General features: G+C 43.5%; 1 protein-coding gene across 3 annotated transcripts; it reads right to left on the reverse strand.

Moving 5' to 3' along the window:
- Window positions 1-671: 671 nt before the first annotated feature.
- On the reverse strand, window positions 672-20,971 carry OPRM1 (opioid receptor mu 1). 3 transcript variants are annotated; one of them, XM_082218479.1, is made up of 5 exons: window positions 20,161-20,965; window positions 8,518-8,870; window positions 6,654-6,763; window positions 6,243-6,382; window positions 672-1,190 (listed from the first exon to the last, which is right to left on the reverse strand). In XM_082218479.1, the coding sequence occupies exons 1-5, from the start codon at window positions 20,835-20,837 to the stop codon at window positions 917-919; spliced, it is 1,554 nt and encodes a 517-aa protein (XP_082074605.1). In that variant the 5' UTR covers window positions 20,838-20,965; the 3' UTR covers window positions 672-916. The 3 variants fall into 3 exon arrangements, with proteins under 3 accessions (XP_082074605.1, XP_082074606.1, XP_082074604.1); XM_082218480.1 differs by lacking the exon at window positions 6,654-6,763 and having other exon boundaries at window positions 1,003-1,190; window positions 20,161-20,971; XM_082218478.1 differs by having other exon boundaries at window positions 1,003-1,190; window positions 6,243-6,763; window positions 20,161-20,968.
- Between the last annotated feature and the right edge of the window lie 1,033 nt (window positions 20,972-22,004).

Here is a 22,004-nt window from a genome sequence, read left to right on the forward strand (position 1 = left end):
AGATTGTTTTTCCAAGTCAGCACAGAATATAGATGAAGAATCTTCTTTGGATGAAATCTTAGTGAAATGGAGGACTTCAACAGATGAGGGTTACAACCTCCACTAACACTCAGAGGTAGCTTTGATCAGTCTTGTTACTACAGCTAGCTTGAAAATCATTTTTTTCTCACTGAGAATGATATGTTGGAAATAATTGTATGGGGGGGGGGAGAGAATCTGCACAACTAAACACATATAGATAAAAATGAACTATTTCAAGTCCTATGCAAATGCATTGGCTATATACCTTATTTTTCTGTGTATAAGATGCCCCCTACTTTTGGGGACTCCAATTTAAGAAAATGGGGTGAGATGGCTCAGAGTTTTTTTGGGGAGGATTGCCAAAGTTGTTGAGCCATGAAAATCACTCACCCGACGCTGAAATCTCACGCGTCACAGAAGAAAACAAGCGTCAGCCCATTCGCCGCCAGCAGACACCAATTGCACACAGAGTTGCCACAGCAGTGGCCAATCCACAGCAGCCCTTGTCACAGCCACCAATCAGCCACCCAATTGCCGCCGCCACAGCCAATCCTAAGCAGCCTTTGCAGCAGCCACTAATCACCCACCCAATCGCCGCTGACAAGTTCCTGCTTGCAGCTGCAACCAATTGCCCATCCCGCATATCCGTGTATAAGACGCCCCCCCTAATTTTTAACATTATTTTAGATTTAAAAAACCTCGTCTTATACATGGAAAAGTACGGTACTTCTGAGTGATAATCTCCACTGGATTCCCTTTTCCCATACCTCTGATCCTTTTAGGGAGTGGAGTAGGGGGCAGATGGGATTACTCTGGCTTTGAACCATTGCAGTTTGAGTCTGGTTTCAGGTAAGGCTGTCTAATCTCAGAATCATGTTCTGTGTGGCTCGATTTCTCAGTACCATAGATGAGTGCAAAGTTCCCATTTGGTCAGACTCTCTTTTGAAGTTATTTGTGCAATGGGATTTTGCCACAGGGGCAAATCATTCTGATGGATACTATATGCAGGCACTTGCCTTGGGGTGAGGCGGGCAAGAGAGAGCATCAGTCTCCTCCATATCCCCACCACACTTATAGCACAGCCACCCAGTGGCACTGGTTTGGGGGTTGCTACACGGCAGGGGGCCCTGTCACGGCAGAGGTGTGGCTTCAGCTTCCAGAAGTTCCAACTGAAAGGAAAGAAATACAGTGAGAGAGAAAAGAAATGAGCTAATTTCTCCACCCTGCTGCTTGCAAATGATGCTGGGTGCATTTGCTCAGCATGAGCCATCCCTTTCTCAGGGGGCAAATCTGAGTGGAGCCATTTTGAGGTGGTAGGAATACCCTTTCACATGACAACATGGAACAACAAAGTCTGAGGAACCCAGGCTGGTTCCAGTGTAAACCTTGATGCTTCATCTCTGCAATACATGCAATGTATCCGATACATCACTAATGTATTTTCTTAGAATAAGTAACCCAATCTGAGGCAATAGATGGCTTGGTAGGAGACCCAAGCTTCAAATTCCATTCACTCCCCTGGTAGTCATGGAGAAGCCATCATCTTGCAGCCTCAGTTACTCCTGTGTAAATGGTAATCAGCCTGCCTCTCTGGACTCCTTTTGATACTGGATGAGCTAAAAATTGCACAACAGTATATGAGTGTAAAATACAGAACTGCAGGATGGAAAATAGAAGCACTGGACATGGACACTTCTCCTGACTGGGGTGGGGCTGCTTCTCAGTGGTGAGGCATCAGATGTGCATGCAGAAGGTCACAGGTTTAAGCCCTAACATCTCTAGGTAGGTCTGGGAGAGCCTTTTCTGATATCTTGGAAAGTGGTGACAGTCAGCATGGACAATATTCAGTTGGATGGACACAAGTGGCCTGACTCATTCTAAGGCAGCATCCCGTGTTGCACCTCCCTCAAAAGACTCTACTGCCCCGTAGGCTTGGAACTGTCTCTCAGATCAGCTGGGTGATGCCATTTCTCTCTCTTACCTCAAAACCTTTCTAAAAGCCCATCTGGTTGGAACTGACCTATTATCCCAGAAAGGAGGTGGGCAGTTGCAAGATTAAAGGAGAAAATATCGGAAGGTGCACACAAAGAAACATATTTGCTTTTCAGGTTTCAAGTTAATAACCACTAGTAGAACCACAATGTTTACGAAGTTGTCAAAATGGATCTGCTTCTTAAATTCATAGTGTGGATCCCTTTTAAATGTTGGGATTCCCACCCCACTCCAACACACACTGTGCATCCCCCACAACTTCTCACTAGGGATGGAAGGAGCTGTCAGTTTTTGTTCTTAGTTTCCAATCCTAAATTCAGTTCCCACATTTCTGCAGCAATTTGCGAGTTTTGGTTTTTAAAGTTTCAGTTCTCATATTGTTTCAGAAAGTGTGGATTTGTTTCTCAGTGTGAACTGAATCAAATTCCGCCACCATTCCTCCTTCTCACCCGTGCAAACCTCCCCTCTCCCCAGTTGCCAACATTTCACACTCCAATCATTGTTTCTAACATTATCTTCGCTTTCTCTAGCAACATGCCAACATGAGAGTGATTTGTGGGGAAAGTTCATTTGTAGATCCATTTGGACTTTGAAACTGAGATGGCAGTTCCCTTTATGACAAGCTCTTGGTCAACTGTCCAGTGTCTGCCTTGTGGGTTCATGTTACCAAACTTGTAGTTGAGAACTTCAGAAGATTCTTAATAATGAAATATTCTACCCAGAGGACTGGGGCATGCTGGGCAGAGCTTCATCTTGATGTCTTCTCCGAGTTGAACAAAGTTTCATTAACCTACACCAATTGAAGATTTGGACCTACACAACCCAGACTATATAGAATATAAAAATACAACACACACTACATTACATAACATATCAAACACAGAGTACAATTGTTCCTTTGCTTCAATGGGTCCTTTGTAGACTGCATTAATAGATGTTCTCTTTTCTGTAGCCATTGATGAAAAACTATTGTTTGAAACCTGACCCTATTTTTGAATGTAATGTTATTTACAGTAATGTCTTAAACAACAATCCTATCCTCAGGCCACTAAAATCCAGTTGATTTCAGTAGTATTTAAGCATTTTTTGTTTATGACTGCAGACTCACATTGCTACTACTAAGTAAAAACAACCCCATCACTTTTAAGGTTTTATTTTTAAAGTTGAAATGTTGGGAAAACGAACAAATTCAACAAAAATACGAGGTAGTTCTCATTTCCTCCTTCACCTGCTAGAGGGCCATGGAACAGTTTTGAAAATGAGTCATATAAATAAGAGGTATAGCAAGCGGAAAGGAAATGATCCCAGAATGTCCCTACACACAATGGGTTCCTTTTAAATTTTGGAGCATTCTGAAGAGCTGCAGTCCTATGGGCGTGTGTGCCATTCACAAGATTTAGCATGCATCTGTAGCTTTGGGAAGCAGTACGGTCTGTTTCAGAGCTGTTCTGTATCTTTCCAATTCAACTCGTTAATTGGGACCAAATTCCATCTGCTAACAATAAAGCTTCCCTGGCCCCACTTTCACTATAATGGGGAATCTGAAAATAGTGATTCTTTTCTTTTCACAGAACTAGATGAAATTTGCAGGAATAGCAGCCCTGTCCCCCCATTGGATCACACCTGCCAAATTGTAGGCAGATATATGCAGGGGATTTGCATGCAGGGTACCTTTGAAATTTGATATTAAAAAAGAAAAAGAAGATCTTTTTCATTTTGTTCCAGAATTGGATAGAATTTGCAGGTATTATCACCTCCTCTGATGGGGTGCAGCCTGCACATTTCAGAATGATAGTTGCAGTGGTTCTCCCAAACACTTGAAACTAGCCTGCTGCCCTCAGGTGCAGTGAAGAACACTATCCCATTGCCAGTATTGAAATAAGAACTGGCTGTCAGACCAGTCAGTTTCTGTACATGGAACTGGGGGTTGTTGCCATCCCACCACTTGCCTCAGATACTAAAATGCCTTGGGCAAAATCTCCTGGCTAAAATAAATATTGGAAAGGATGCACATGTGGCATTTTTGGACTGATGCAGTAGGACACGGGCCTTGAACCTGAATCTCAGAACGACTTCAAATGAAGAATGCAAAGAGAAATGGAAAGCTGGAGAGCTGAATTAGAGTAGTGGGAGGACTCAGTTTAATTCCTTGTTCAGCCATGAAACTCGTGGAGTCACCTTGGACTGGTTCCCTATCATGCCATCCAGCCAAACCAAACTCACTTGTTGTGGTGAGGATTAAATTGCAGTAGGGGAGGGGAGAACCACACATACTCACCTGAACTCTGTGGTTATGAATGCTATAGATAAGAATGAAATTTTACAATATTGCCAAGTGCCTACAGTTCGCCATTTCAAAGCAAGGTTCAACAAACCACACAGGCAAAGTGGGAGGACTTCATAAAAATTCCTAGATTTCTCACCTAAGTTGGTCTTTTCTAAGAAACAGGCACATAAATTCCTTTAATGTGCCAATTTTAGAGTACTTCTGTTAGACAAGGGCACTCAAAGTTCCTGTTGAAACATTAAGGCATTTAGGAGGCCTCCGTAAGCTTACCATATCTCCATACCAATATTAGTAGTGTGACCCCTTTCCCCATCCTCAGAGTCATCGAATTTCAGTTCAGCCACAATGCTCGTCTCAAGATAATGAAGTAACACTTTTAAATGATCTTGATATCTTTGCTTGCTACTTAGAGTTGGTAACTACCCTTTAGGTAAATTCTGAGCAGGCCTTGATTGGAGAGATTTTACAGCTTTAGATCTGGGGACCCAAACCAGCTTGCAAAAGGAGCATCTATTCCCTTCTCCTGCTGCTCTTCACCAACAGCAACCTTGTTAACTGTCTGATCAGCTGTCCCTTATTTCTGCAATGATTTCTCCACCGCCATTGCAAATGCCCACCATGCATGCACAATGAAAATCTGTCATGGAGCCCCAGAAATGTGGTCTGTGGTGGAGGACAAAGGGGAGGAATTACTAAGAAGAGGAAGAGAGCCACTATGGATGATAAAGAAGAAATATGCAAAAGGGCCAGACTTGGAGAAAGGGTTGTTTGAACAATTCTGAAAGTAGGGGGTCTGTGTATCACATGAGTGGTTGATAGCTGTGATGGGAATCAAGCCTGGCAGTTACTCTTTACAAAACGAAGGTGAAACAAACCTGTACTTTGGGTAGTTCACAGGGCTAGGATATTGGGGCAAGTACTGTTGGACACCGACAGATGCTGGACACTAGACCTCTTTCCTGGACCTGCTGCCCCCTCCCCATGGTGTTGCTCCCTCTTCACTTGTCCCCTCTAAGCTTATGAGCAGTGGCAGGAGCAAAGAGAAGAAAGAGCATCCTTCAAGTGCCTTTTCTTTCCCTCTGAACATTTGTATGGATTGTGCCCAAGGAGCACAACAGAGGGCATCTTTCCCAAGAACACCCTTCCCCAAGACACACACACAAATGCCCCTGGAATGAGCGCTGGGAATACCTCTACTGAATAAATTGTGAATACTCAACAGAAGATCAGGGGCTTGTGAGTTCAGCCCAACCGAGCTTGCTCACAAAAACACCTCCCCATTGTGAATTTCCATATGACCCATTGCAAAATAGATAGCTATTTCAAGGTGAGATCACAACCAAATAAATCTATGGGTTACTTGTTCACAAAAGCCATGGTAGGAAAATGGATCATCAGGGTCTGCTCATGTAGTATGAATCATAGTGATGCAGACATGTCTAAAAGTATTGACTGAAAATCTATTGCTTGCCAATCAGAAGTCTAAAGAAGGAGGGCTATCAAGGGCCCTGAGGGCTGGCAGTAAGGTCAGGTGCTAGAAGGGCTGATAGACCTTAGTTACATTGATTCTGACTGGGTACAAGGCAGTTCTTAAAATATATACAGTTCTAGAATGTTAAGCAATAGCAAACATTCTGTTGCTTCAAAAACTATGAAAGCATCTCCTCCTTTCTCAGCTATGGAATAAATATCACAATGATACACAGACAAGGGCCTGGCCATGCAAGGTACATCTGGGAGCTCTCTAGTTTCCCAAAACCCAATTGGGACTGATGGTGCCTGGAGTCATCATTCCATGACTCCCCAGTTAGGGAAGATAAATCAAAAAGAGTGGCACATCTTCCCGAAGCTACACATCAGTAAAGACTGTAATTTCAGAATTCATGTCATCTCCAGGAGGGATTCCCGAATCCAGAGATGGCATCTCCACTGCTAGTCATACCTGCTGGTTAGTCCTATCCACCGTGTTGGCGGTGGAGGCATGCTCGCGAGTATTTTGTCGGACGTGGGTGGAGTTTTGTTGCTCCATGGTTGAAGCTGTGGGGATGCAGAACTCTCTGAAACACCTTTTGAAGTTCTCATCTAGAAAGGCATAAAGGACGGGATTAAGGCAGCTGTTTGTGTACCCTAAAGCAATACAGAAGTGCCAGGAGACGGTCTGGAAAGTAGTTTCTGGGATATGGATCAAGGCTTTAATGATAACGTAAATATGGATGGGGGTCCAGCAGACGATGAAGACAGCCACAACCACGAGGACCATCCTGGTGATCCTTCTAAGATTCCTGTCCTTCTCCTTGGAGCCAGAGAGCATTCGGACACTCTTCAGGCGTAAAATCATGAGCCCATAGCATACCGTGATAATTAGGACAGGCATGATGAAGGCAAAGATGAAAACACAGATTTTCAGCAAGTTCTCCCAATACCATGCTGGGTGAGAGAATATAAGTGTGCAATCAACAGATCCTAGGAGGAAAAGAAAAAGAAAGAAATGAGGTTTGAGAGAATTATTTATTTACATTTAATCCTGTTCTCCATCCAAGGCCATAACTATATTCTACTGTGGTGTGAGCCTGTAAGAAAACTCACTGACTTTTAGTGTGGTGTTTACAACATAGAATTTTTAAGGGGGGGGAGAGATTCAGTGTTCAAAAGGTCAATAAGGGCAGGGCCACACATACAAGTCCCACTCCAAATGCCCCTATGTATGTCTGCCTGTTCAATCCCTGAACTTCTCGTGTTGACTGGGAGTTGTCTGCAGAAGTTTTATTCATGTTTGCTTGAAAATGAGCAGAACCCTCTGCATAATCAGGGACCTTGATAAAGTGCTTCTGTGCAAGGAAAATATCCCTGAATAGAGTCTTGTTGGCTTAAATTAGCCTATTTTCCATATAAAAGCATTTCTCTAAAAAGAGAAAATAGGAGGTAAGATTCACATAACTAGGCTTCCTTAAGCTGACCAGCAATAGTTTTGGGCAAAAAGCATCACTTTGACTGTTAGATAGCTTAGTGGAACTCATAGCTGTCTCCTTGCTTCCTTCCTTCCTTCTTTCCAGTTAGGAGGAAAAGAAAGTCGGAGATAATTTACTATTTAATAACAAAAAGTGTCGTTCATTGCTATTAGAAAAAAATCACGTTAAATATCTTGCTTTTTCATTCCCTGTTATAAGTAGCTATCTAATTCTAAAATAATCTAAATATAAAAGTGTGCCTTTAAATCACAGTGCCACCACTTAAATTGGGTCTCCAGCACTAAATGAACCGCAACTTATATACATTAACTTGGGAGCAAGTCCCACTGGAATGGTCCGGCTCACTTTATAGTAGACAAGATATAATTCCATTCTTAGCTGATTAGTTTATTGATTAACAGCAAAACCTTCTTTTTACTTATGTAGATGTAATTCCCACTGTCTTTTAAGGGGATTACTCCCAGGAAAGTGGGTGCAGGATTGTATCCTAAACTGCTTAGTTTCTATGGGTTACATAAAAAGAGATAGATGTAGCCAAAAAATAAAAATAAAATGTAGATGCACTACTTCTAAATGAGGCTCCCTTTATGCAACCATAATGTTCTTTGCAGCTTCTAGAAATTCTTCTTTCTACCCACATAATCACAGTTTGATGGAAGTGTGTGAAGAACCAACAAACCTTCAACAACTCTATTTTGCATTGTACTTGTGGACTGGCTTGTTCTTTGCCAGAGTGTCGGCCTCTGTTTTTAGGTAAACATTATTTCTTATTAGGTATTAAAATATCCTATTTTGATGCATTCCCAGTAATCACTGTGACTCATATTTTATGTATGTGCATACCAAATTTCCTACTTCTGGGTGTACTGGAAGTACCTTAATGTTTAGGAGGGTATCATTCCTCTCTTTCTTGATATTAATTTGCAAATGTCCTCCCTTTAAGATCCATTTCCCATTTCCATAATCAGTGTGTCTCAATGTGTGAACCAAATGTCCGATTTTTCACTAGAGTGGAAGTATCACCATTTGGGGGTGGATGCCTTTTGAGTCCCCCATTTGAGTGTGAGGTATAGAAAAGTCCCTTTTTCATTGTAAATTACACGTGCTACTAAATTTTCTGACTTTCACTGGAAGGTAACCTAGAAATTTGATTTCTGCCTGAGTTTCTCTCTCTCCTTCATTCCCTGCCTTCCTGCCACTGCTGAAATAACTGAGCATCTGGAAATGGTGTGTGAAATCCTTACTCACCATTGCTCTCTTTGGTGGTTGCCATCACCATAACTGGGATGCCGATGGCTGAAGAAACAATCCAGTTACAGACGTTGACAATTTTGGCATTTCTGGGGGTGCGGAAATCCAGAGCCTTGACTGGGTGGCAAACTGCTATGTAGCGATCCACACTCATCGTGCAGAGAGTGAAAATGCTTGTGAACATGTTGTAGTAATCTATGGAGATAACAATCTTACAAATGGCGGTACCAAACGGCCATGTTCCCAGGAGGTAATTCACACTTTGGAATGGCAGCGTACTTGTTGCCAAGGCATCTGCCAGGGCAAGGTTGAAAATATAGATGTTGGTAGCAGTCTTCATTTTGGTATATCTAAGAAAGTCAACAAAGCAGAGGAATGAAAAGCTATAACAAGATCAAACACAGTTATAACTAGACTAGTGTCTGATTTGAGGACTAGGGATTAAGAATATTGTATTTTTGTGCCTTGGTCCAGCAATATGGGACAGAAAGAATTTTCGGAGGGTGGGGGACTCAGTATCAAGCTTATCTGTAGATATTTTATCCCTAATTCCCATTTTTCTCCTTGATCTTGATGAGAAGCTTGCTATTTCCCCCCACCTGTTCTAGTAGTAGAAATATAAACATTTCTCATAGATTATATACATAATTAGATAAATAATTTTATGCACATATTTTGTACCTATTCATTATGGGTTTCCTACAGGAATAAGCACATAAACAGATACATACAATAATGTATATAACTGTATATAAATACTTATTTATTAATACTTATAAAACAATGTTCTTACAGAGAGGAGAGCGGAACTCTCCATAATGCCATTGGAAAGCTATTCTAGGCAGGGTGAGAATGCCCCTCCTGTATTGGAGTTGTGCTCTGTCCTGTTCTTCTTGTGGGCCACTTAATTGAGGTGGTGAGCAAGGTGTCTATTTCACAGCATCTTACCCAATGAGAACCAAAGTGATTTTAGATCTCTTCTATGGACACAGCTCCAAAGCTCTGCTTCACTCATTGTAGTTGGGATGCTCTTAAGTATCAATGACATAAACTCCTGTTTCTGCCACTACAGCTAAAGCAGTCCCATAGGACAAGGCTGCCTGTTCCACTGAACAGAATTCAACTGAGGTACTTGGGTTTAAGTGCCCTGTATGCTGCCAAAGAGCAACAAATAAATGTCTACCACAAAGTGTCATTGAACCCAACTCAAAGGGCAAAGGGGTCTGCAAGAAAGGCATTTGATGCCTGCATTTTGAGATATCTAAGAGAGATCAAAAGCAGGAAGGCATGGCTTAAGCGGAGATGTACTCTGGCTGGTTGCATAAATTCACTTTATGTGCTTACTGTCCTGCATCTGGCAATAGTCACATGGATTTTCACAGCTTTAGCATCCACACAGGCCTTTTTATATGTGAAGAGACTGAAAAATAAAATGAGTATTAAAGAAAATGCACTAACTCATAACATGGTTAGCACAACCCTTGTCCAGAGCCTTTATCAATAGCCTTAATGGAGGGGCGGGGTGTCTCACTGAGGACATTCCCCTTCTCAAACCTGAGATCAGCGTGAAGATAGTAGGGTTGTGTGAGCATAAGGACAGCTCTTTTTCAAGCTAGGGCTCTGATGCTGACTCAATCCCATCTAAATCTCATTTTTGAAAGAAACCCCTTTCTCTGTCTCCCTAAATTTATGGTGCCTTTTTGCATATGTGCTCCTGCTGCAGCAGAATATCCTGAAGCTTATTTCTTTAAGTCACTAAAATTAAATTATAGGTTGCCCCACTTGACTATGCTACCTGCTTGATATTGAAAGGCTGCAATCCTATCCCAGTGACTAGTTATTTGCTAAGCCAAACAGGCCAGACCCTGTTACTCTTGACTTATACTGTATGTCCACACAATTCATAAACCAACCTGAATTCATAAACTGTGCTAATGATATTCCTGAGGAAAAGAAGCAGGCATACCAATGTTTCTCTGGAAAGGTCTCTTCTATCTGATGCTGCAGTACTGGTACCCATTATAAATTGCTGCTCTGAGCAACCATCTATGCAGCTATTGGGAAATCTGGTTAAGAAATATGTGCTGTCCAGCTACTCAAATAGTATCATTTACATTTTTATTAACCTCCTTCTTCATTTTCTCCCTATTACATTTTATATTCTTAGGTTAGGCCATGTTGCATTTTGTCCTATCTTTATGATGAAGTTGTCTCATTTTTCCACACCTATAAAGAATAGCATATTTCTCCATTTAAGAAAGATGATTTCCTGTTTGCGAGGGCAGTGTTTACATTGCTCCTTTATTGTTACCGAGTGAGAATAGGACAGATAAGGAGCCATATTTAAGATGGAATATGTAATACGCACTTCCAGAGTTTTTCTATGATTAAAGTTATTTTCGCTTTGACACTTTCTCATAATTTTGTTTCATGGTTTTTATTACATATTTATGACAGGAGCCAAAGCTAAATGAAAAAAGAGGCGATACCAAGCATTTTATTTGTATTTCTTTATTGCAATCCTAGCAGTACAACTCGAGATACTTGGCAGAAGATCTATTATTTTCCTTCCAATATAAACTCATAAGATGCTCCCAATTCTCTTTTATTTGCCTTCCCCAGATGGCTGCTAATATCTTTTCCAAATGAAATTTCTCTTAAGCAATGTTAACATTCAGGTACATAAGCAACGCCAGCAAGTGGCTGCGCTAAGGCTTTTAACCATTAAGGGCAGAATTACACTTAGTTGGGTTTGGAAGCCAGGATGGATTGAGAAGTCCTGCTGCAACTGAAAGCTTTAAGAGATGTCACTAGTCAATGTAGACAGTCAGGATGAGGCAGGAGATGTCTTGATTAACTGGCTACAGTAAGGTCTGTGTTTGTATTCCATGCTAAAAAATCAATCTACAACAAGATCTGTATAAATGATGCATGCTAGTTTATATTTTCTTATATTGTATCATCTTTTTTGCTGCTTCTACCCATTTTGAGGGGCAAAGATCTAGACAGGCATTGAAGGCTCATCCTTAGCTACTAAAAGTGTTGCTTCACTCCTTCCAACTTCTGAGACTGACAGCACAATTCTCTTCATGCTATTTAGAAGGAAACCCCATGGAATTAAATGGGGTGCCCCACAGGTGTGAGTATAGAATGGAATTGCCCCCTCGGTTTCTCACTGTGAAGCTCAAAAGGCTTAAACATTACATTTTAAAAAGGGAGGGAGGGAGTAGTAGTAATCGTAGTAATTATTATTATTATTATTATTATTATTTTTATTATTATTATTATTATACCCCACCCATCTGCCTGGGTTTCCTCAGCCACTCTTCTAACACTAGAAGGGAATTTCTCAAGGATTCCAGAACTTGACATTACAGTGGTGCCTCGCAAGACGAAATTAATCCGTTCCGCGAGCCTCTTCGTCTAGCGGTTTTTTCGTCTTGCGAAGCAACCCTATTAGCGGCTTAGCGGTTTAGCGGCTATTAAAGGCTTAGCGGCTATTAAAGGCTTAGCGGATTAGCGGCTAAAAGGCTATTAGCGGCTTTTAAAGGCTTAGCGGATTAGTGGCTAAAAGGCTATTAGCGGCTTAGAAAAAAGGGGGGGAAGCGAAAAAAAAAATCGGAACACTTGCAAGACGTTTTCGTCTTGCAAAGCAAGCCCATAGGGAAAATCGTCTTGCGAAGCAGCTCAAAAACGGAAAACCCTTTTGTCTAGCGGGTTTTCCGTCTTGCGAGACATTCGTCTTGCGGGGCACCACTGTATTTGGCATTTAACCCCAAATTCTTGAATTTTGAACATTGTCACATTTTTTTTTGCATTTGAAAATGTTGCAATATAATAGATACCCCTGGTTCTACTGCTGTGGAATCTCTGCATGTTTACCTATGAAAGGTGTGCGAAATGCTACCCTACTCCACTTCTTTCCATCTCATTGTTGTAGCTCTGACCTTGGTCATTGGGCAGCTGATCATATGAGACAAAGAGTGCCTTTTGGTTTGGGTATCAGTTATAACAAGACATCAAGGAGCACCTGTCCCAGTTTTGCAAAACTAGTGCCTAGAATAGCGCTTCCCAAACTCGGGTCTCCAGCTGTTTTTGGACTACAGTTCCCAACATCCCTGACCAATGGTCTTGCTAGCTAGGGATGATGGGAGTTGTAGTCCAAAACCAGTTGGAGACTCAAGTTTGGGAAACACTGGCCTAGACGCTATGGGATAAGGTTAAAAAAGTGCTCAATCAGAGCTGATTGCAATAATAATAATAATAATAATAATAATAATAATAATAATAATAATAATTTATTTCTACCCCGCCCATCTGGCTGGGTTTCCCCAGCCACTCTGTTCTGATCTTTTGTTCTGATCTATGGCTGAAGAGTGGGCTTTCCCTTGGGAAGGAGTGGGGGAAGGGGAAAACCACTCAGACCCATGCTTTCTAGGCATGGCAAATGGAATTGTGGGCGACCCGTGAGATTGACTGCTTCAAAACGTGCTTTACATGGGATTGTCCTTGGAGACACATTGCAAGTGGTTTTTGCTTGCCTCCTGAAAATATTAAGTGGTGACAACATATTTAGCCAATTCTGCACCAAGCTAAACTGGCTACCTTGAAAGCACTTCTTGGCCTGGGCTGGAAGTGACAAACCAGAGTCTTTAATTTCCTGAATGAGCCCCTGCACTGACTGATTAGGGACTGCATTTCAAGCCTTCCCTACAGAGCCTCACTGTATGAGTTAAAACATCCCTGCATAGACTAGAGCCTTTGCCACAATAGCTTAGAATTACCTCCCCAATGAAGTCAGAATCCACTCTTCCCTCACAGCCGTCTTGGAGAGACTGCAAAATCAGGGAGGTTTTTGGGCTGCTGCAGCAGTTGGTAGGTTGCCCAGATTTCAGCTCACAATCATTGAGTTTTGATTTGTATTTTACTTTGGGTGTTTTGTGTTAAATTATTGTTTTAAAAATGCTTTCTTACATTTTCTTAGAGCTGCGTGAAAGTGCTATACAAATATTTTAAATAAACTGACAATTCATTTTCTACCTTAGCAGCAGACTAAGAAAACCAAACATTTCATCTGAAAGAAAATCGCTCAAAGATGTTATTTTTAACTATACATGTTTTAAATGGTGCTTTTAGCAAACTTTACTGAAGACAATATGACTGATTACAACCATAGCAACTAATGCAACATTCCAGTGATTCTCAGTACGCAGCACTGCCTGGTCCACTTCATATGTGTAAAAGGCTGCTATCATTTTGACTGAAAGCTCCATCCTAAAAATACTCATTGGAAACAGACTGCGTAGCCCCCAATGCAGCTGTTCAAACACTTTGATTCTACTTCTGTTTAGATCTAGCTCATGGCCTCTCTTCCTTGACCCTCCCATACAGCAAACAGGCTTATGGGGCAGGGGGGTACACTTGGCATTAATGACAGCTTCCCTCCAAAGCCTAGATAAATGTTTATTACAATGAAAAAACCCGCAACCCCTGGCCACCTCACAATGCTAAAGTAAGCTCAAAAATGCACCCCATCCAAATTCTAAAGCATTTCTAATGTGCCTTGAAGATGGGGCATTAAAACCGAAGTCTCCTTTTCAGAGGAAGAAAGCTTCTGGGAAACCGAAGGACAATTTTTTGGCACCAACACTAGACATGACAGGAGAGCATGCAAATCATTTGCTTTGTGCTTGAGATCATTTTAATGGATTTGCAAAAGCAACATATTGCATCCAGATGAATGTTACTGGCAGAACTATTTCCAGGCCTCTTGATATCGTACGACTCTGACATTCTGGTTTCTTTTTCAGGTCTTTGTTTACAGATCACAATAACTGTGCAGTCTCAAACAAAGAACGTCTCTAGGGAACAGGCCCAAGTTCACCTAGTAGTTAAATGCCAAGAAGGTAAATGGAAAGATCAAACAATCCCTCCGTCTGTTAGGGTAAAAGAAGTGCTGGCCCTCAAACTCTGTTATCAGGTCATATAATCAAAGTATGTAAATACTTTTGCAAAGCTTATACAAAGAAAGCCACCTGCGCTCCTGGAAGGGTGTGTGTGGATCAACCAGGCCAGGTACTAAGCCCTGAATAACTTAGGCCCAGAAAACCTTAATGACCTCTTTACCCTGTATACCCCAAGTCAAGATCATTGAAGGGGAAATCAACATTGTGGGTGTTGATCTATGGAACTCCCTCTCACAGTAAGTTAGATAAGCACCGCCCCTACTGAGTTTCAGGTGCCTGACCGGACCACCGCAGCACCTCCACTTTGCCCCACTGCACCGTGACATTTTCCTGGCTGTTATCATGTCTCCTCGGCCGCCGCAGAGGCTCATGGGTTCCCACCAGGCCCACTATTCAAACTGGCCAGTCTGTGGCAGCCAAGGGGGCATGGCTAGCGGAGCAGAAATGGAGCAAGCAGGCTTCACTCAGGTTTGCCTAGGGGCCGGATATGGCCCTCCAAGCCTCTTTACCTGGCCGTAAGGACCCTCTCTAGGGCACCCTGTCCCCAGCCACCCCCATCTGTCCAGGCCACTCCTCAGGCCTGTTTTGCAATCTCCAAGAGTGCTTTTTGCCTGGCTGCCATAAGGCCATGAACTCTGCTAATGCCTCTCATGCGCTTGGATGAAAGAGGATGTGTAAGTGTGTATAGAAATTAGCCTGCTGTACAAAGGTAAACATTTACCATCCATGGCTCCACCCAGTGGCAAGTGGCCCCCAGGAGGTTGCCTAGAAGGTAATGTGGCCCTTTATCTGAAGAAGGTTCCCCACTCCTGATCAAGAACAAAAGAAGTGTCTCTCAGGATCCAACCAAAGGCTTATTGTATCTGTTCACAGTAGCCCATCAGATATGAAGCTCATGAGTAGAAGATGAGATCAATAGTCTTTCTCCACTGTTGTTTCACAGTAAGTAGCACTGAGTGGTATGCTGAATACAAACCTGGAGGTGGTTTAGCCATTGTGACTGTATAGCCTTGTCCTTCATGAATTTGTCTAATCCCCCTTTAAAGTATCTCAATTGGTGGCCATTGTTGTTGTTTAGTCGTTTAGTCGTGTCCGACTCTTCGTGACCCCATGGACCAGAGCACGCCAGGCACTTCTGTCCTCCACTGCCTCCCGCAGTTTGATCAAACTCATGCTAGTAGCTTCAAGAACACCATCCAACCATCTCATTCTCTGTCGTCCCCTTCTCCTTGTGCCCTCCATCTTTCCCAACATCAGGGTCTTTTCCATGGAGTCCTCTCTTCTCATGAGGTGGCCAAAGTATTGGAGCCTCAGCTTCACGATCTGTCCTTCCAGTGAGCACTCAGGGCTGATTTCCTTCAGAATGGAGAGGTTTGATCTTCTTGCAGTCCATGGGACTCTCAAGAGTCTCCTCCAGCACCATAATTCAAAAGCATCAATTCTTCGGCGATCAGCCTTCTTTATGGTCCAGCTCTCACTTCCATACATCACTACTGGGAAAACCATGGCTTTTACTATACGGACCTTTGTTGGCAAGGTGATGTCTCTGCTTTTTAAGATGTTGTCTAGGCTTGCCATCGCCTTTCTCCCAAGGAGCAGGCGTCTTTTAATTTCGTGACTGCTGTCACCATCTGCACTGATCATGGAGCCCAAGAAAGTAAAATCTCTCACTGCCTCCATTTCTTCCCCATCTATTTGCCAGGAGGTGATGGGCCCAGTGGCCATGATCTTCGTTTTTTTGATGTGGCCATTAGCACATCAGTAAATACCACCATTTAACAATGCCCTGAGTAAATTCCAGCCCATGATTTAGGGAGGCTGACTGGACTTGTATGCTCTTCTCTCTCAGATGTTTTGAGCAGTCTTGGATTAAACAAATCCTTTCAGTCATTGTATTAACCTAAAATAATTGCCTGTATGGATCTAAAATAATCTACCAGAATGGAAGCATTCTGCATATACTTCCTTTTATGCAGGGTCCTCACTCTCTGCAATTTTCAGGCAGGGTGGTCTTTGTATAGCTGCAGACATAAATTGGGATACCCAATTTCTACCTGTTGCAATAATGACTTAATTCTTTGCATTGCGGCGGCAGGGAGTGGAATAAAACATGACTCATAATCAAAATTTCAGGAAGTGAAAAACACTTTGGGGACTGTAACTCTATCCACGTTTATGCAGACACAAGGCTTACTCAAATCCAGTCAATGGCAGTAAGAAGTGTTTCTTCTGATTGACAGTCTTTACGTCTAGTATGCCATTATTATTCTATAGAACTGTTCACAGTACCAAGAGAAAGTGAGTTCCCCATGGTCATTCATACTCAAAGTACACATGTTCCTCCACTTGATCCACATTTTCTTTTTTAAAAAAGTAAAAAGCAGTTGTGGGAGACTGGTATTTTTATCAGAGCACCAACAGAAGGGAGCTAATCCATTCTGCTTCACTCTTACCTCTCCTTATGCCACTTTCCCTAATCTCATGTTGATTTTCTCTCCAGAATGGGAGACCTGCAGGTCCCAATATATTTGTTCCCACAGGTGCGAAAGCTACTGGGGTGGGAATCAATGAACAAATGCTTAAAAAGTAGGAGTTATACAGTCACCCACTCAAGATTGTCTCTTCCAGCAGATACTTTGCTTTATTTCATATTTTTTTAAAGGAACATTGTCTGGATTATGCATTGTCACACTATGCCTGCTACTTTTTAAATGTTCTGTAAAAACAATAAAAAATTAGATTTACCAAAAAATGGGGGGGGGGGAATGGTACATGTGAATGAGTATCACATGTAATTTGAGCCTTAGAGAATTTCATAGCCAGGTATAGATTGAAATGCAAGTTCCTCACACCAAAATTCATCTACTCTTTCCTTTTGGCCCAAAAAGGATGCCTGTTACTTTTGGTAAGAGAAGGAAGGAAATGCATTTGAATAATTAGTCTTATAGCAGTGTGGGACTGTGGATTCAACTCCTGGAGGTTCAGTGGGAGCCACATACATGCTGCCCTGAGTCCCATAAAGGAAGAACAGGAGATAAACGAAAGAGCAATGACATTCTAAATGTGTCTACGAAGAAGGAAGCCAACTGAGTCAAGTAGGGTTTACTCCCAGGCAGATGGAATAAACAGCAGATGTTGCTGAAATAAACAGTAGATAATCATTGTCAAAGGTGGTGTTGCTTCTCAGTCACAATCCCTACTTGTGCAACCTGAGTTAGCTCAGTTCTTAACCAAAGGATGAAATAATAATAATAAAAAAGGCAATACAGGTCAGCCTGCAAGGAGTTCATAGCGCTGTATAAGTAACAACATGCACCACTCCTTCCCGCTAAGAGCAGACATAGGTGGTGAATGCAGGGCTGGTGTCCAGTGTTAGCATGGCTGGACAGCTGCTGAGGATGACCCAGCAAAGAGTTCCCTAACAAGAGCTTCCCTGAACCTATTCCTCTTCCTGTTTGATCACTCACCTCTCTGGTTCAACCAATGGTGGTGGTGGGGAGGAGCAGTCGATGCCACTGTCTGCTTGCACATGGGCTCTCTGCCTGGCAAGCAAGCGGGTCACCACAATGATGAAGAGGATGGGGACAGCAGTAGGAGCAGCTGTGATAATGGTGGTGAGGAGGTGGGCTCCCTGAGTGTGGGGGAGAGTGTGGGGGAGTGTGTAGAGGCCCCTCTAGAACCCGAAGGGTGATGCTGGTGTTATGTAGTCAAAACTGGGCCATTGAGAGAAAAAGAGGGTGGTATAAGTAAGCTTTGGAAAACTCTGAGGTTTGTTGAAATAGAATGTCAACACACGGACCCAAGGGTTGGGGGGACACACACCCCAACAAAAATAAATTAAATTCAGTTGCCAATGAATTTTGAGTGTCAGCTGGAAAAAGGAGGCTGACTTCAGCTGCTTATTGCTTATATAGTTTCCCAGGGAAGTAAGTTAAGGGAACTTTTGAGAGGGGTACACTGCAAGATTTTGTTACAGGTGCTACTAAATCTTAAAATATGTCTGAATACCTTTATTACTTGCAAATTAAGATTTTGCTTCTTTAGGCTTTTGTCCATCCAAGGTGGAATTTTTCAGATAAATAAACTGGTTTCCGCCCCCCTTCCAATGTTGTCTCAGAAGCAGCCGTTTCCACCTGTTGTTATCAATCGTTTCAATAGATGGTGCTGTGTTCTTTTAGATATTGATTGTAATCTCGTTTCTCCTAAATGTTAGCCGGGTGCTAGGAGCAAATTTGATTGCTGTCCTACCTGGCATTCATTAAAGAAATCTAATTTCACAAAGGCAACAAGACAACCCATTCCACATACAGAAGAGTGTTGTGTCGCCCCCCCCCCAATGGGCAACAAATCTCTTTGCAGTAAACTTGCATCTGACAGAAGTATTTCTGTGGAAGAATATTGCACAACATTTCTTTGGAAGAGGAGCTTACTTGACCAGAAAATGCAAACCTTTAAATGGGGGTGGGTGGGTTTCAGATCTTTTCACAACTGAAATAAAGTGGGAACATTTTGGTATGAAGGTCAGTAGGGGGGATATGACCATTAAATTCTATTATTTTTTTCTGAAAGGATTGTTGGTATTCATCTCTGTATAAGTGATTTATCAGTTGGGAGGCAGGCAAAAGAGTACAGACATGTATTTCTAAGACAGCAAACCTGACCATAGAAGGCACTGCTTTTGAGCTACTTGTGAAGGGGTTATTGTTTTGTTCTTTTCTCTCTCCATGGATATAGGAAGAGCTATGACCTAAAGTTTTTTTCCTATCTAATACATATATTAAACTTTTCACCCGTAAAAATTCATATTCTCACTCAAGAAGAATTTCTTCTCTTTTTAAAAATAAAGTCTTATCACCTGACCACCACTCCAACTCCAAACCGATTTACTTGCACAATCAGACATGCTCCCTGTTACAACTTTCTTTTTCCAGTTACACACTTCTTCTTGCTGCCAGCACAGGGTCTTCAGAACTGCCATTCATATCAGTCCTGAGGCATCAAAATAAGAGGCAATGACTGCATCTCTTCTCAACATGATTCCCCACCACGACCAGCAAAGTCCCATGAATACTCCTGAGGGAAGAGGCATCAACATGGTGGCAGTGGTAAGCATAGCCAGGGATTGGTGAGGATGAGAAGTGCCATGGCACCATGGGCACCAATTGGTTTACTGCAGTTTGGTCCACCTTAAATGTGTCCAACAAATATCTTCTTTCGTGAACTGTGCAAAGGGGTTTCTGCAGAAAATGGGTCCCACATGAAAAAGAATCCCTGGTTTTGGAAGGTCTTCCAAAGAGCACCTCCCAGCCAAACCTTTAGGTCTGCCTTCCCCAACCTGGTGCCCCCTCTGAGACTACAATTCCCATCAACCTCAGCCAGCAGGGTTGGGGAAGGCAGATTTAGGGTTCTCAAGGGCACACTTATGTTCTCCGGGTCTTTCCTGACCAAAGAAAAAGAACTGCATTTCTCCTGGCTGCACCTTCTTGAAGGACCACCCTGAAAATGACCAGGGAACCACCTCCCTTTCCAGTCTCCATGATGGGGTGGTGGGGAGAGCCATCGCCCCGAAAGTTGCCCCAGCCCCCCCTCCTTGCCTATTTGCACGAATGGCCCTTTCGCTGGAACTCAGGAAGCACCCCGCCACCGCCTCCCCGCGAGACCCGCTTCCTCTTACCGGATGATGACATACATGACCAAGAAGTTGCCGAAGAGTCCCACCACGCACACGACGGAGTAGAGAACCATGATGACGATGGCCGTGACCATGGAAGGGCTGACGCCGTGGGCAGAGCACAGGCTGCCTCCGTTTGCCTCCAGGCTGCTGTTGGGGCCGCCACAGGATAGCTGGGTGCTGTTGGGCTCGCTCTGGTTCCAGGGTTCGCCCCCCATGGTCCCGGCCAGCGGCCGCCCGACCACAGCGAGGCTCCAAGGGGCTGCGGGCGCTGTCCTTGGTGCTGACCGGACAGCCTCCGGGCAAATTCCCCTTTGCAGTGCAGGAGGGCGGGACCCCTGCCGCCGTCGAAAGCTGCCCCAGACGCAGGAGAGAGAAGGAGGGAGGGAGACGGACCAGTGGGTTACACCTCCCAGCTCAGCCAGTGGCGAAGCGGGAGACGAAAGAAGCGCTGCCTTCTGCTCTGAGCTGCCGCCGCTTCCTTCGACAGGAGCGCACGGAGCAAAAGGGCCGGAGAGCGCAGAGGAGTCCCCAAGGAGCCCGGGACGAAGGAAGCAATCCAAAAGCTTGCGCTCCCTCCCTCCAGATGTGCGCGCGCTCCCGCAACCGCACACATGTGCGCTCCCACAGCTGGCTCTGGCACACGCGCGCTCACCTGTGCCAGGGGGATGGCTAAGCATGGGGAGGAGGAGCCTCCAGCTGATGGGACGAGGAGGCGGGGAGGGACTCTTTTTAACCCAACCTGCGCAGAGGCAGGAGCGCTTGAGATCAGGCGGTCCCGCTTCGCGAGCGAGCTGTGGCGCTCTCCTCACCCGCACCTCCGCCGGTCTCTCCCTTCTTTAGCTAACCAGAGCAGCCGCCAGGACAAAGGTGGTTTAATAATCGCAGGAAAAGGGTTAATTGTTCGTGAGAGTTGGGTTCCAGCACAGGGAGTGGCCGGAGGGCTGAGTTCACGGTGCTTTCTAGGTTGAGGGGAAGGGGTTTAGCGATCTGCGGTCCGAGTCACGGGCTGCGACTACCTTGGATTATGTAACGAACTTGGAAAGTTTGTTCTTTCCGTTCACGCAGCTTCCCTAGAACAATGAGATGGCATTAGGCTGCAGTGGCCAATGGTTGCCAGCAGATTGGTGCTTTGTTTGTTTTAAATAAAGGAAAGCGAAGAGGGCTCTTATCCGGAAGACCAATGATCGCGTGACTCAACCGCATTTATACCCTTGCCAGAAGTCTCCCTTGCATAGTAATTACAGGACAGTCTTTCTGCAACGGGCACAGTTCTACTGCTGCTCACTGCAACTAAAAAGAAAATTAAAAATCTGGTCAGGTGTGAGCTTCCAGTACCAGAGAGAGGGGAACACATGGCCTTCTGTAAATTATATCAAGCATATTTTTTTAGAAGGGGAGAGGTGCACACAATGTTGGAGTAGAAATGGTTGGGAGGCTGTTGCCTTTCTGTTGCTTCACCACATTTTTTATTGTTTAAAATGTTTGTCATTAGATTATTATTTTTTATGCTAAAAGCTGCCAGAGCTTTAGTAGTAAAGTGCTAACAGCAGGATCAAATTATTCCAGCTTTTGGAATACAACAATTAAGAAAAGTAAGCAGGTGAAGGTCTCCAATGCACCAACTTCTTTGAAAAGAACAAATAAGAACTGTCAGTTGGATCCATTTCCTTGTTGTAGCCTGAGTTCCTGGACAGAATGCTTGCCCTTGCCCATCATAATTCATGGCCTGTAAAATCTAGTAGGAGAGGGTGGGCTGGTCAGTCCAGTGAGTGGCCAATACCTCAGAATGGGAGGGAGTTATGCCCACCACATTGAAAGAGGTGTGGTGAAGCCCCTCTTAAAGA

This window comes from Podarcis vaucheri (genome assembly GCF_965113315.1).
Source record: "Podarcis vaucheri genome assembly, chromosome: 3".
NCBI lineage: Eukaryota > Metazoa > Chordata > Lepidosauria > Squamata > Lacertidae > Podarcis > Podarcis vaucheri.

Bases quoted from the DNA above. Each gene is read 5' to 3' on its own strand.
- OPRM1 (XM_082218478.1), bottom strand. From the start codon at position 20,837: ATGCTTAGCCATCCCCCTGGCACAGGTGAGCGCGCGTGTGCCAGAGCC. The intron at 8,871-20,160 runs GTAAGAGGAAGC...TGACTTTCTTAG, and splicing joins GTCATGTATGTCATCATCCG to ATATACCAAAATGAAGACTG. The intron at 6,764-8,517 runs GTGAGTAAGGAT...TTTTCCTCCTAG, and splicing joins AACCACCAAAGAGAGCAATG to GATCTGTTGATTGCACACTT.